Here is a 14895-nt window from a genome sequence, read left to right as displayed (position 1 = left end):
ATAATAAAATTTAAATTAATATTCATACCATACTAATGATGAATTACAATTACCAGGTTTTATATGAGCTACCTTGTGTAATTTCCCACGTGTACAACGTGAAAACAGATTGGCAGTTTGGTTTTAGTCCAAGTCCAAGGCAAACAGCTGTGCAATTCTGTGTTATAGAATTTGTAAGTGGGTAGTTGGAAACTTGGAACTAATAATTGGCCAAACCACATGGACTTTGTATCATCAAATTGAAACCGAAAACCTTAGTTCCTCAACTACAAAAGAGTTAGGTAGAGTGTGTAGGATCTACTAAAGTAGGAGTATTAATTTTGTTAGCTAGTAAATTTGTTAGCTAGTGATGAGGACTAAATTATGCATCAACGCTGTGCTTAACAATGCTGGAATATCTCTTTATTATTATTAATATTTAATGTTATTATTAGTATTTCGCATATTGAGTACTGCGCTAACTTTGGTTCCCAGTGCAGGTATTCGGCTTTAGCTTCCAGTGCTATTTATTCAGCCCAAAGACAAAGATCATTGTAATAGAGGCTTAGACGCAACTACTTGTGCTAATGGGCCTAAGGGCCTTAGGTTTACCTGATTACATATAAATAGAAGTTTGCTTATTAGATTAGGGGGCTTTCTCTTTCATTTTTACTCTTAGCACACATTGTAAAATGTATATTCTCCAATTATAGTGAAAAACACTCTAATGCCCGCCCGTGGATGTAGATCCTCGCAATCGAACCACGTAAATCTCTGTGTTGTTTATTCGTTTTATCGTTTTATCGTTTTTAGTTTAGGTGTTGATGTTAAACTCATCAGGTAGCTACTTTGTTAGAGCATCCGCAACAGTGAGGAGGCGCTCTCCACCACAGCACCTTCCATCTCCAATACATTAATTTTATAAGAGGCATTATAATTTTCAATTTCATTTAATTTTATTTTTACTTTTCCATTTTAAAATTTAATATTTCATTAAAATTAAAATTAAATATTACATTAATTGAAATAAAATAAAATACTTAAAAAAAATACAATAATTAAAATTACAATAATTTTTTATGCCTCAATCGGACCAAAACGAGACCAAATGTGCTCCTTCAAATCTAAGGTGAGGCGAGCGTGAAGGTCGCGGTTTCGCACGGAGGATTGTCGAGCCACATACGCTCGAAATTTCGACGAAGCTTTGGTGCGAGGACGAGATGCGACTGAGCTACTTGAAGCTTCATCGGTGACCTTTTCTTCCCATGATGATGCGTAGTCACCTTCGCCTTGGATTATCATATTGTGCAAATTAAATGATGCACGTGAACATGATGTCGTTCAACTGTTCCTTCTTCTAAAGACGAGCTGGTCATTTGATGATTGCCCAACGAGATTGAAGCACACCGAAAGCTCGTTCTATGTCCTTCTGAGCCGCTTCCTACATCAACTTGAATCTCCTACTCTTCACGAAAGTGGATCAATCGGGGTAGATGTCGTCGGTCAAGTAGTATGGCTGCTCTTATTATTACTCCTTCCGTCCACGAAAAAAAGTTTTACTTACTCTTTTTTTTTTGTCCACGAAAAAAAGTATCATTTCATTTTTTGAATCATCACATCATACTTATCTCTTATATTTAATTATAAATTGCATTTTTATTTTATTTTTTAATTAATAATGTATTTTTATTTTATTTTTTTGTACTAACACTATTCTTTTAAATTGTATCTTTATTTTATTTATAACAATTTTAGTAAAATTTATGTCTTCAAATAGAATTTTTTTCGGTAGACAGTGGGAGTATTTATCTGTTGACCCGTTCTTTCATAATTGAAAATCAATTGATGATGCACTAATTATAGTACTCCTACCTAGAAATTAGATCGGGAACCGAACTGTCAAATCGGACCGTGGTCAACTATTTCGAATCGAAACCGTAACCGTGGCTCTACGGTTCGGTTTCGTTTCTAATATTCTCGAACCGGCGGTTCATGGTTCCAAATCGTGGAACCGTCAATTTTTTATTTTTTTTTTAAATTTTTAATAAATTTTAAAGTGTTGTATTAAATTTAAACAATGTTAAACCATTTATTTTGGTTATACATGGTTGAAATTTAGATGAATTAGATGTGAGAATGACAAATGAGGATTAACCCTTTTATTTAGGTAGTAAACGGTTGAAGTTTAGTAAAAATTCGATGTGGGAAATATGTGTATTGAAAAACCATAATTTCATATGCATTCTTTATGTTTTTTACTTTTGTCAATCTCAAATTTTAGTCCCACATCGAATTTATAGTAAATTTCAACCCTTTACAATCTAAATAAAATGATGAACTCTCATTCTCACATCTAATTCATACTAAATGTCAACCATTTACATTCTAAATAAATAGTTCAACATTGTGTACATATTATCTAATTCATACTAAATGTCAACCATTTACATTCTAAATAAATAGTTCAACATTGTGTACATATTATAAATTTTAAACTAACACTTTAAAATATAAAATAATAAATAAATAAAACACGGTTCCATGGTTCGAATCGAGAACTGACGGTTCGGAATCGAAATCGAAACCACCAGTTTAAGGTTCGAACTGAAACCGTGAGGGCCTATATTCGGTCCGATTTCGATTCCAGATTTTGAAACCGTGAATCGGCGATTTGGTTCCAGTTCGAACGGGGAATCGGACCGTGGGCACCTCTACTCCTACCCTTTCAAAGAAAAAAGTATAGCTACTTTAAAGTCAAAGATCTACTATAAGTTTTATTTTGTAATCAAATCGAGCAAAATAGTGATATCTATGAGTTCGTAAGAAACAAGAAAGTAATATGTATGTGATGACTGATGAAGATATCATAATAAGTGGACGTTAAAAAAAATAGATAGCATAATAAGTCGGAGAAATGAGAAAGAAAAAGGAAAGTTTCAGTGGAAAATAATTACCAATTTTTGGGTGATTTATAATTTTAACTAAATTATTTTGCTCAATTTATATATAACCTTAATTATCTATATTATATTAAACACTAAAAAGGCAACTCCTAATTTGAAATTAATTTCAAAATTGAATGATAATTTTGTAGTTATAATAAAATAGAAGTTTTATTTGTAAACTATATTTTTTTAGGGATATTTGCCGTAAAATACACGAACTTTCAACAAATTCTGGTTTTTCCCATAACCTTTAAAATTTGACAAAAAATACACAATCTTTCGATTTTTTATGATTTTTCCCATGGGCATAAAATACTCTCAAATAGAAATTGATTTTTGGGCTTTTTACTTAGATTTTTTGATACCTAAGCGTGTACGTCGGCTTTATTATGGCACTTTTATTATCCTCCACGTTTATGTATCAAAAAATATAAGTCAAAAGCTCTAAAATCAACTTCTATTTGAGAGTGTTTTATGCCCGTGGGAAAAATCAGAAAAAATCGAAAGGTTGTGTATTTTTTTTCAAATTTTAAAGATTATGGGAAAAATCAGAATTTGTTGAAAGTTCGTGTATTTTACGGAAAATATCCCTTTTTTTAAAATTGTTTTCTTTATCTTCTTTTTTTGGTTTTATATCTTTCTAAAATTTTAAAATTCGACTAAATATAAAATATTTAATATGCACATCAAATTAAAGATCACAATAAAAGATTTAATTTGATATGTTTTATATAAATATTTAATTTAAGATGTAAAAGTTATATTTATTTAAAGATTAATTTTTTTAAAAATTCTCTCTCCTCTCTCCTTTTATTTGTTATTATTTTAACTTATTATTTTTGCCTTCTCATAATATCTATTTATAATGTTGTGAATATTTTAAATTTTTTTATTTTTTCAATATTCAGCTTAAATATATACAGTTAAATTAATTAATTTTTATTATATTTATACATAAAAATGTTTTGCGTGCATTGCACAGATGGGATACAAATGCTAGTTACTCCCTCCATCCACAATATATTTGCCACATTTTGGATGACATGTGTTTTAATAAAATGTGAGTAAAGTTGTTAGTGGAGTGAGGGTTCCACTTTAAATGTGAGTTGAGATGTGTGGACTCTACTACCATAAATGAAAGTGACAAATTTTTTGAAAACGGATCAAAAAAAAATTATGGCAAAATTATTATGGACGGAGGGAGCATTATTTAAATGGAAAAGTAAATGAAAAGCAATTAAACATGTAGTAATTTCATGATTGAAGCTAAGATAAAATTTCTTAATTTAATCCCTAATTTAGACATCTTCTGTTTTCAATTTACGTTTTCCAAACTCATTTTTTCAAATAAACCTTGAAAATTAGTTGTCATTGACTCATTCCCGCATGGAACTCTACATCAAAGAAAGTAAGGTACCTCAAAAATTAGGTTGTAGAACGTATAATTTTTTTTTTATATTAATCTATTCGTTTATTTAAATATTTTCTAAATTAGCTCTTTTATATTTGTTATTCAGATTTTGCTCAATTTATATATAACATTTATATCATACTAGTGTTGCTTACGATTTCGAATCATTGATTTTCACCAAAAATCGGTGATAACACCGATCATAATTTTATACTCCTTTCGTCCCTAAAAAGTTTGCCATAAAGAAAATGACACGAATTTTAATAAAAATTAGTAAAAAATTATTTGATGGCGAGTCATATACAAAAATAGTGTTTAAATGATGATAATTACAAAGTTGATGATGAGATCATGTACAAAAATAGAAAATAAAAAGACTGGGGCAAACTTTTGGGAGATATCCGAAAAGGAAATTGGGACAAATTTTTGGGGGACGAAGAAAGTATCATACTAGTGTTGCTTACGACTCGAAAATAATCGATTTTCACCCAAAATCGCTAATCTTATAGGGTAGAGCTTACTCTATAAAATCAACGATTAATCGGCGATTCGGCCTTGCAGTTAACAACCTGTTTACTGGCAAGAATTGTATTCAATCCTTGCTCTTGAAGAGTCTAATTTTGGCATGATCCATTAATTACTGTTCTGAATCGAAACCGTTGACCGACGGGTCTATTTAAGATCGAAATCATCGAGTCCAACTAATTTAGATAAGACTATATCATACCACCTCATTTCCTTCTTTTTTTTTTTCCCTGAAAAAATACAGAATAAATAATAAAATACAACCTTGATAAAAGATGAAATGAAATAAAACAACATAACCAACCAAAACAAATTTCTCTCCACGACTCCATACCTAACCAATAAAAAAAACACAAAAATTCTTGTGAAATCGACTTCACAATGACACTAATTCAATATACAAATGATACTTTATTATTTTAAAGTAACATTTGTACGTTGAAATAATGTTACTGTTAAACTGATTTCATCATGAAACTAATTTTATAGTGACCACTTGAAAAAAGAATGAAAAGCAATATAAATGCGCGAAGAAACACACAACACACAGTAGGAGTTGCGAAATAGAGCCGTGAGAGTGAGAGACGCCACACGCCCCCTTATTTCCTGTCCATTTGCAGCACCAAATCGCCAGCTTCAAACAATACAAATTAGAGAGGGGCCACTTTCCCCAGTTCTTGAATTTGCCCCTTCCCTCCCTCACCAACCCTTCAATTTGTACGCTAAATTACAACTCACCATCTACAGCAACAATCCAAACCTCTTTCACTCATCTCCCCCATTCTTTCCTTGATCTTTCAGTCGCTTCCTCAATTCAAATAGAAATTTGCATGTATTGCCCCCGTTGTTAAATGTAAAAGTTAATGCAACCGCCATTTTTCTCTCCGTCAGCTTTCTTGAAATACACTCTTTCCTCGGTTTCATCGAACATCCCTTTTTGATTCTTCATATATTTTCGTCCTTATATAAATGTAAGATCTCTCTCCGTTTCTCTATTCTAATCTTGCATTTGCCTAATTGTTCTCTTGATTTTTATTGTCTCCTGTCTTTTAAGGTTAAGTTTTTATTTTATTGTGTTCTTTTTCTAACTTTTTCTGTTCTTTTATTTTGTTTCTGTTATTTTTGCTGCGTTGGTTACGTTAATACATATGGTATTCGGTCCTTTTTTATTCCATGTTTAGGTTTGTAGATACGAGTATATGAACATGATCATCTACAGAAATCTGTTGGTAGATCTAATTTTTATTGTTGTTACAATTAGGTTGTGATGTTTTTGGTTTGATTTCTTATTTTTGATGATCTTCGATTTTATAGCACATTTGACCTTTGACTTGAGGGTAGCATCACCTCTGATTCAGTTGACACTTACCAGGGAAAGCTTATGATTGCTAATTTAGTGATGTTCAATTTTCAATCTTGATGTTCTCCATTACTTGTTTTAGACAAGAAAAACTCTCTAAGTTCATCATAGAGAAATGAAAAGAGTGATTTCTTTCATTCCTCAGTTTTCCTCTTGAAGTATATCATATTTTGAAGTTGGTTGGATGGTTGACTAAATTAGGCCATGTTCCCATCTCTTTAAGATTGCAGTTTGCAGAACTTCATATTGTGAATTACCAGAAAATTATGTGGTCATTTTCATCATATGATAATTGTCATATTATCGAGCACAGCCATATTAGTTCCGTTAAGCAGCTTCTGAACTCATTACGTTTTGTTCTATCCAGAATGGCCTCCACAGCATATCACCAAGCAGTTGTGACTCTTCAATCTCGCGGTTACTTCAGTGACTCTTGCCTCAATCAGGAGAATGGAATCGCTTCATTTAGGTTGATTTCAAAAGGTGTCAAGCTAGATATTGCTTTGACAAGAAGAGAAACTTATTGCTCTAGGAGGCGAAGTGTCCCTGTGACTCAGGCATCGGCCTCACACACCACTGCGGTCCCTGACCCAGTTTTGTCTCCATCAAGCGGCACCTCAAGTGACTCCAAGAAGAAATCAAGTAATGCATCCTTCAAGTTGGCAGAGTGATTGCGCGTTTCCTCAATGGAAGAGATTTCGACTTTTTTTTTTTTTTCCTGATATGATTTCTTTCATTATTTCAGATGAAGCTGCACTAATTCTGATCAGGCATGGGGAGTCTATGTGGAATGAGAAGAACCTCTTCACAGGTTGTGTTGATGTGCCACTCACCAAGAAGGGAGTGGAAGAAGCTATCGAAGCCGGCAAAAGAATCAGCAACATACCGGTCGACATGATCTATACTTCTTCGTTAATTCGTGCACAGATGACTGCTATGCTTGCAATGACTGAACATCGTCGCAAGAAGGTATTTCTTCGTTGTAATATCCTTTCTTCAATAAATAGAGTGCATCTGTCAATCCATATTGCAATTCAACGAGATTACGTAAAAAATTCTAAAGGTATAGGAATATGCGTATTGGCTTCATGTTAACATTTTGGAGATGGTGTTTTCTGGTTCGTTTGTGCATGAGTTAAGCAAAAGTCTCAGGCTCCGATGCATCGTAATAGACGAAGATCTTGAACACACAATTTTCTATATGCAGGTTCCAATTATTTTGCATGATGAGAATGAGCAAGCGAGAGCATGGAGCCAAATTTTTAGTGAAGATACTAAAAAACAATGCATTCCAGTTGTCACTGCTTGGCAGCTAAACGAAAGAATGTCAGTCACTTAGGCAATCTTCAGTACTGCCCTCGTGTTGGTTGCACTACACGATACCTGACCCGTGAGTTACTCTATGTAGGTATGGAGAACTACAGGGTCTGAATAAGCAAGAAACAGCCGATAGATATGGAACCGAACAAGTCCATGTGTGGCGACGCAGTTATGACACACCTCCTCCAAACGGCGAGAGTCTGGAAATGTGTGCTGAGAGAGCTGTCGCGTACTTCACGGAATTTGTAAGAGACAACTTTCTCCTAACCTCTGTATTAACTCGCCTAATGCTTATTCAAGGTGCCATGATGATAACTATTTAGTCGAACAGATTCAGCCCCAGCTTTTGTCTGGGAAGAACGTGATGATTGCGGCCCATGGAAACTCACTGAGGTCCATTATCATGTATCTGGACAAGCTGACTTCTCAAGAGGTGGGAATTGAGGCCGAGTGAATTTGGTGGTAGTTTGTTCTGATTTATATTACGTGCAAGTATAAAAGCTATATCTTTCTCTTATCAGGTCATTAGCTTGGAATTATCAACTGGAATACCGATGCTTTACATTTTTAAAGAGGGAAGATTTATTCGCAGAGGTAGCCCTGTGGCACCAACTGAAGCTGGTGTTTATGCTTACACTAAGGTATGCAATTTTTTTGCTACGATTCTTAATGAGATCATTGTTTGAGATCATGCAAATGATCTAAAAAGATGATTGTTGAAATGTTGTGAATTTCTTTATGCAATCCATTGATTCTTTTGTTGAGATAAAGGTATGCAGTTTCACATTGCCTTAAAAAACACAGTTGCAGAAATTTTCTAGGATTTAAAGAATTCTCTGAGGGGGGCATTTACTTTTGAGGATTAGGCTAGTAAGGATAATCCCTTATTTATTAAGATGGATTTAAAAATAATAAATAAATAAATAAATAAATGCCCCCTAAGAGTAGCAGATTTTACATCTCACTTTGATTTTCTGATTCATTCATTGATTATACTAACTGCATTACTTTTAGGGTGTGTTCTCTTTAATTGTAAATTTATCATGAGAAAATGTGAGATAAACTTTTCCCTCATTTACGGATAATATTATCCCTCCTTGGAGTGAAAAGGAGGAATGAGAAATGGTGAAATTCTCTTTTGTAAAAAATGAGGGAAAAGAAAGGAGGAATTTAAAGGGAGAATTTTTTTATCCTTCATTTTCTCATGATAAATTTACAACCAAAGAGAACACATCCTTAAAAGACAAGTTTCGAACCAAAAAAATATGTGAAGGGGGACTGGTTGTCTAAGTTGACTCTATTTATTTATTTTGTATATTACGAAATACTGATTTTCTCGAAGAAGGATAATAAAAAAGAAAAGAAAAACGGTGCTTAGCACTCTGCTTTTGGCCCAGAAAAGTTTACTCTTTGCTCAGTTTAGTTTGATTGGCATGGATTTCCTACCATTAAAAATAAAGTGGATACTGGATAGAAATAATTTCATTTGTCTTCAGCGGGATTGGATGCTTTCATCTGTCCTATGTCAAACTAGACATGATTTGTTTCTATCTAAGTTGTACTGATGCATCATATGATCAATGGGGTCCCCAAACATTATGAACTCCATACTTGCCTGATCACAGAATAAGGATTATGTCTGAAGTTTTCATAACAAACCATTTTGTTTAATCCTCTTTTTTGTTTTTTTCTGCTTTTTCCTATACTTATTATATGTATGAACTCATCAATGATACAAGTTCACTCTTCTTCCTTTTGGCATTGTAATGCAGCGCTTGGCTCAATACAGGCAGAAGTTAGATGAAATGTTTCAATCCTGATGGAGATATGAGATCACCGGTATATGATTATCAGAGTATGTGTTCCAATAAATTTCTTAGTAAACATATCAGAATCCTGGAAGAAGCACAGTCGCAATCGTGCTCTCTGCTTGATGTTGTGCTGATCTATTATCCGTGGATCTGTTTTCTTTTCGCTAGCAGCTTTAGTGTCATATTTTCTTGATTGATTGTTGTATCTGAACCTATGAGAACTTTGAAAAAAGAGCACTTCTTAAGAATGTTGTACCATGTAGTTACAGAACTTCTGTACAAGATCTTATTTTTGTATATTTGTATTGGAACTCCTTACGGCATATGTATTGTGCAATAAACAAAGTGGTTGATGCCTTACACAATGTTAGGGGTGGGAATCGGGTCGGGTTCGGGTACCCTACCCGAAAAAATCGGCTACCCGAACCCGAAATTCATCCAAAATCCCTACCCGACCCCGAACCCGATTCTAAAATCGGGTACCCTAATACCCGACTCGGGTACCCGAGTCGGGTATTCGGGTACCCTAAATTACCCGACTGATATCACCCCAGGAAATGAATTAATTACATACACATACCTGTAGTTGATCAGCTTCACCAAATTAACAAAACAGAGCAACTTAACACATGTGTGCAGAATGGAAAATCATTTCCCAAAGGAGGTGCCTTTCACTCCAAATCTCGACAATCAAAACTATACAAATATTTCAGAAAAATAATTCTCACTGAAGATTATACATAGTCAAACCATTTACAAATATGTGCTATTATTTAAGAAAAGGAAAACTAAAGGTAATCGGGGATTGTTTATGGAGGCACAACGGGAGAAAAGGGCGGAGGTGGCGCCGGTGCTGCTGCGGGGTCGGAGGTTCAGCTACGGCGTGACGCTGCGTGGACGGAGGTTTACCTGTCGTCGGAGAAGAAGAAGCTCACTTGTCGTCGGAGCTCGGAGGCGGAACGACGGAGCGACTGGGCGAGGGTCGCAGTGGGACTGGGAGCGAGCTTCCCACTGGCGACGGCCGAGGAGAACGGCGGGCGGGCGAGGGGCGCCGCTGGGTCGCCGGAGACGGGAACGATTTCTGGAGTGGGGGGCGGCCGGGCGGGAGTACAGACTGGGGCTGGGATTGGGATTGGGATTTGGGATTTGGGAATTGAAAATGGGAACAGAGCAGCTTAGTTTTTAGGCTTTAGTTTTAATTTTAACTTTCATATTAAATTTAATTAAATAGTTTAAAATATATTTAATAAACAATTCGGGTATACTCGATACCCGATCGGGTATACTCGATACCCGATTTTTTCATACCCTAAATACACGATCCCGAATTTTTCGGGTATAGGGTACCCGATACCCGATTTTTTCGGGTCGGGTAATCGGGTACCCTATACCCGATCCCGAATTTCCCAGCCCTACACAATGTCACTTGGCTCAAATAATTTGCCAGAGATAAAAGATGTTGGTATTATTACCTTTTGAGTTGAGTAAACATAGATGAGTAAGGCTAAACTTAAATGTTGATAAGTTAAGAGTAGATGCTAATTGAATAAATGTGTCTAGCTATTACATATCAAAGCAGTATCAGCTGATGTGCTCTTTATCTTGAGACTTGAGTTGTGCATCGGATTTCTGTGAGTTCAAATTTTGCGAGCTTGGGGAAGCTACTAGCGTTGCAGGGGATGGCGTTTTCCAATATGAAAGGGTTCTCTTATCGTCCTCTCTCATTCTCTCAGCATACTTTGTGATGTTGAAATCTGAGTCATCTTTCCCACCAAATGCAGACTCCACCATTTCCATGTCGAACAGCTCGCTCATGATCTTGTTTGTGTTGGGATCGTCCGCATACACAAAATTGACTTTGTTAGCCGTTTTAGGCTCGAGGAAGGGTTTGGCAACCTGAAATAAGCCATGTCACATGGTTAATAGGAGAAGAAGAAAATGGCATGTAGAAGAAGAAAATGGCATGTAGAAGTAGAAAGATACCATCCAAAATGGTTGAAATATCTTGGGCGCGTCGTATAGTATTGCTACGCCTAGTCTCTCTGGGTAGTGCTCTTGCAGTACATGGGCAGTTTCTCGTGTAACTTTGATTGATATGTGCGAAACATTGAAACCGTGGAAATCAATCAACCAAATCATCTGGTCTTGTTCCGGAGGAAGATCTAAAATTGCATTTTCCATGCAATAAACCAAATATTTTATCTGCCCTTTTATCGATTTTGAGTTCTGCACACAGGAGTCAAGGAGAATAGAGAGTGGCTCAGACATATGAACATGATGATATATGAAAGTGGGTGATTCAAGTCGAGAGCAATGGATTTAACCTGGCACCTAGGTCTCATGACGAGGACCGACCTTCCATTCTTATCTTTGTAATTCGATATATAGATCTTCCCGGTTTCTGCTTCTCCTGCTACGTCATCCTACAGTAGAATTGGTAAAGAAAACAACTGCTACATCAATAATGCTACCTCACTCAGCATACAAGCTAGAGATAAACTAGCAACTACACATGATTCTTTTACCAAAGGACGAACAACATACATTCCATAGAATCTATACAAATGCAGCAGCAGATGAAGAAGAGCAGGCGAGTTGAAATCATACACAACTACATGGCCAGAATTAATTAAGGGAATGTGTCAAGAATCTACCAAGGCTTTCCTCCAACGAGAATAAGTAACAGCGAAATTACCCAACAAATCTCTTCTGGCTTGAACTCCTCCCTCCATTTTAGAGTTGCTTTAAGCATTTTAACGGCCTTCTTAACATTCCAGTTTCGTGCTCTCAAATATCTTGAAATAGATGCATCAGAGCAATAAACCGCGAGGTTACCAGACAGTGGCCCGATTAGCTGTCTCACCTCATTAATCTGTAGCATATGTGCATCAAAACATAATTTGTCATACACGCTCAAATCTAGTAAATGTGTGTGTGTTTAAATGGTTTAGTTAGAAAGTGAAGATACCTTAGCTTGCTCCATTTCAGGAGGTGAAGAATTTTCGCACTCATCTGGAGTGGATTTCTTTTGCCCATTACTCACATTACTCATACTTGTCAATTCTTCTTCTCAAAAATGAAAATAATATAAGTAATAAAAAAAATACTACTTGTCAATTTTTTGCTAGTAATATTCTGCTCATGAAAGGAAATTCCAACACCTTAATTCAAGTTCATCAGCAAACAGCTAAGCATCATTAACGCTGGCTTGAAAATTGAAATTCACCCAAAATCCAACCATCAGTTGTAAATGTAGAATTCTTTTGTTCCAAATTGCAGATAAAATCATAAACTAAAGATTACTAAATAATCACAGTACTGAGCATTGTTCTCCCATATAATCACCAACTTTCTGCCACATTAAACAAGAAGAATAGAAGAAGAGCAAGCAATAAATATCCAGCATCTAAAAAGATGAACACTGAAGCCATCAATCAACAATAAAACTTATGGGTTCGCATTATCAGTCAACTTCCCCCACCACAAAAGCATAAATTAAAATAATCAAAGAAAAATAAAATCAAGAAGAAGATACCTGTGGTCGTGCTTGGTTACCCAGAATAAATTAATTGGTTTATGAAGATCGTGATCTCTTTCCAGAAACTGAAAAATGAGATGGAGAAAGAGATTGAAGGGTCAACTCTCAAAAAAGGGCAGGCTTTAAGCAAAGAAAAATGCGAAGAAAGGAGTCAGCCATTGTTTCTGACGATTATGTATAAATTATATATGTGCAAGAAAATTCATATATTATATAGAAAAACTGTTGTGGGTGCGTGACATGTCGGACGCCATGTGCAAAATGCTGCATATTATGAATATAAAAGAATGCTTCCGGTTTGAACAAATTCAATATTGTTTTTCTGGAAGGAATATTAGTGAGCACTCAACAAACAAATCACGAATGAGTTGGCGAGATGATATAGAATATACGTACAAAATTTGGAGGATTCGATGATTCTGTGCATGTATCAATCACTCAACTTTTGAGGCTAGTATTAACTAAGAAAACGGAATTGTACAATAAATACTACGTATAGAGAAACTCGATATTTGATGTACAATGCTAATCAACTTTAGTCAAAGAAAATATGGAAGAAAAGAACAATAACTCAGACAAAGTGTGCAGTGGCAGTTGCAATTATGTGGTTGAGATTGAAGAAGCCGACAAGGAAGATGCAAGCAGCCGAAACGAAACAACGCCCAAAAAAGCAAGCACAAAATATATACACAAACAAACGGTAAAGTCTACCCTGGACATATGCGCACCTGCGCATCGCATCCAGATGCGAACACGTGTCCCGCAAAAAAAATCCACTCGGCTCAAACACTTTACTGTTCATTCCGGTTTTCTTTATTGTAATACTACCGGTCTAATAAAATCACTGTTTTCCCAAAAGGTGGTGGTTTTAATTTATGCTCTTGTGTAATTTTTAAATGCGGACACGTGTCCCTACAAGTATTGTAGTTGTAGGCCTTAGATATGATTTTAATTTGGCCCCCAAAACATGATCCTGTTTATTTAAACATTTAAAATTCGGTAGCCCCCAAATGACTGAAAATTGAGCAAAAAGATAAATAAATTGGCGCTAATTAATTTTATTTTGGAGGGCTTTTTTTTCGCGTAGGGCGGACAGTGAATTTTTCAGGTGGGAAGTGAATTTTTTTGGAGTATATCATTAATAATTTATCATGGATTTATTCTCAATATTCATATCATGAGTTTGTGTTCCTCCATTCTTTTTTTGAATAATATATTAATAAAACTATTAGTGGAAAATATTAATGATATGATATATTAAAATAATATATCAATAATAAATTAAATATATCTTCAGATAGTATATTATTAAAAAATATTAATGGTATGATATATTAAGATAATATAATAATAATAATAAATATTTTTGAATAATATATTAATAAAACTATTAGTGGAAAATATTAATGATATGATATATTAAGATAATATATTAATAAAAATATTAATAAAAATAGTAATAAAAGATAATAGTGAAAAATATGAATGGACAATATTTTACACTATATTTAGTGTAAAATATGAATGGTATGATATATTAATGGTATGTATTTTCGGGTAATATTTTCACTATTATAGTCTACATTTCACTATAATTAGTGTAAAATATGAATGGTATGGTATATTAATGGTATGATATATTGAATCTTAGAATTCTCACTTGAGATTCTAGAAATCATTAGTGAATGAAGAACCGATTAATGAATCCTGAGATTGAATCTTAGAATTCTCACTTGAAATTATATAAATCATTAGTGAATCAAGAACCAATTAGTGAATTCTTAGATGAATCTTAGAATTCTCACTTGAGATTCTAGAAATCATTAGTGAATGAAGAACCGATTAGTGAATCCTGAGATTGAATCTTAGAACTCTCACTGGAAACTATAGAAATCATTAGTGAATCAAGAACCAATTAGTGAATTCTTAGTTTGAATTTTAGAATTCTCACTTGAGATTCTAGAAATCATTAGTGAATGAAGAACCGATTAGTGAATCCTGAGATT

General features: G+C 34.5%; 2 protein-coding genes across 7 annotated transcripts; one reads left to right on the top strand and one right to left on the bottom strand.

Moving 5' to 3' along the window:
- The first annotated feature begins 5354 nt into the window (after positions 1-5354).
- LOC131001355 (2,3-bisphosphoglycerate-dependent phosphoglycerate mutase 1-like) lies at positions 5355-9716 on the top strand. 2 transcript variants are annotated; one of them, XM_057927724.1, is made up of 8 exons: positions 5355-5831; positions 6588-6862; positions 6966-7189; positions 7428-7546; positions 7629-7785; positions 7872-7973; positions 8062-8181; positions 9313-9716. In XM_057927724.1, the coding sequence occupies exons 2-8, from the start codon at positions 6589-6591 to the stop codon at positions 9358-9360; spliced, it is 1044 nt and encodes a 347-aa protein (XP_057783707.1). In that variant the 5' UTR covers positions 5355-5831; position 6588; the 3' UTR covers positions 9361-9716. The 2 variants fall into 2 exon arrangements, with proteins under 2 accessions (XP_057783707.1, XP_057783706.1); XM_057927723.1 differs by having other exon boundaries at positions 5814-5914.
- Positions 9717-10790: 1074 nt separating this feature from the next.
- LOC131001363 (uncharacterized) lies at positions 10791-13536 on the bottom strand. 5 transcript variants are annotated; one of them, XM_057927736.1, is made up of 7 exons: positions 13286-13462; positions 12887-12954; positions 12320-12414; positions 12047-12223; positions 11676-11774; positions 11335-11577; positions 10791-11247 (listed from the first exon to the last, which is right to left on the bottom strand). In XM_057927736.1, exons 3-7 carry the CDS (start codon positions 12401-12403, stop codon positions 10933-10935), a joined length of 918 nt encoding a protein of 305 aa, XP_057783719.1. In that variant the 5' UTR covers positions 12404-12414; positions 12887-12954; positions 13286-13462; the 3' UTR covers positions 10791-10932. The 5 variants fall into 5 exon arrangements, with proteins under 5 accessions (XP_057783719.1, XP_057783718.1, XP_057783717.1 ...); XM_057927735.1 differs by having other exon boundaries at positions 12320-12417; positions 13286-13451; XM_057927734.1 differs by having other exon boundaries at positions 12887-13536.
- Between the last annotated feature and the right edge of the window lie 1359 nt (positions 13537-14895).

The sequence above is a fragment of the Salvia miltiorrhiza genome, chromosome 8 (assembly GCF_028751815.1).
Source record: "Salvia miltiorrhiza cultivar Shanhuang (shh) chromosome 8, IMPLAD_Smil_shh, whole genome shotgun sequence".
Taxonomy (NCBI): domain Eukaryota; kingdom Viridiplantae; phylum Streptophyta; class Magnoliopsida; order Lamiales; family Lamiaceae; genus Salvia; species Salvia miltiorrhiza.
Note: the sequence above shows the minus strand (reverse complement) of the source record. Positions and strands in the feature narration are given on the sequence as shown.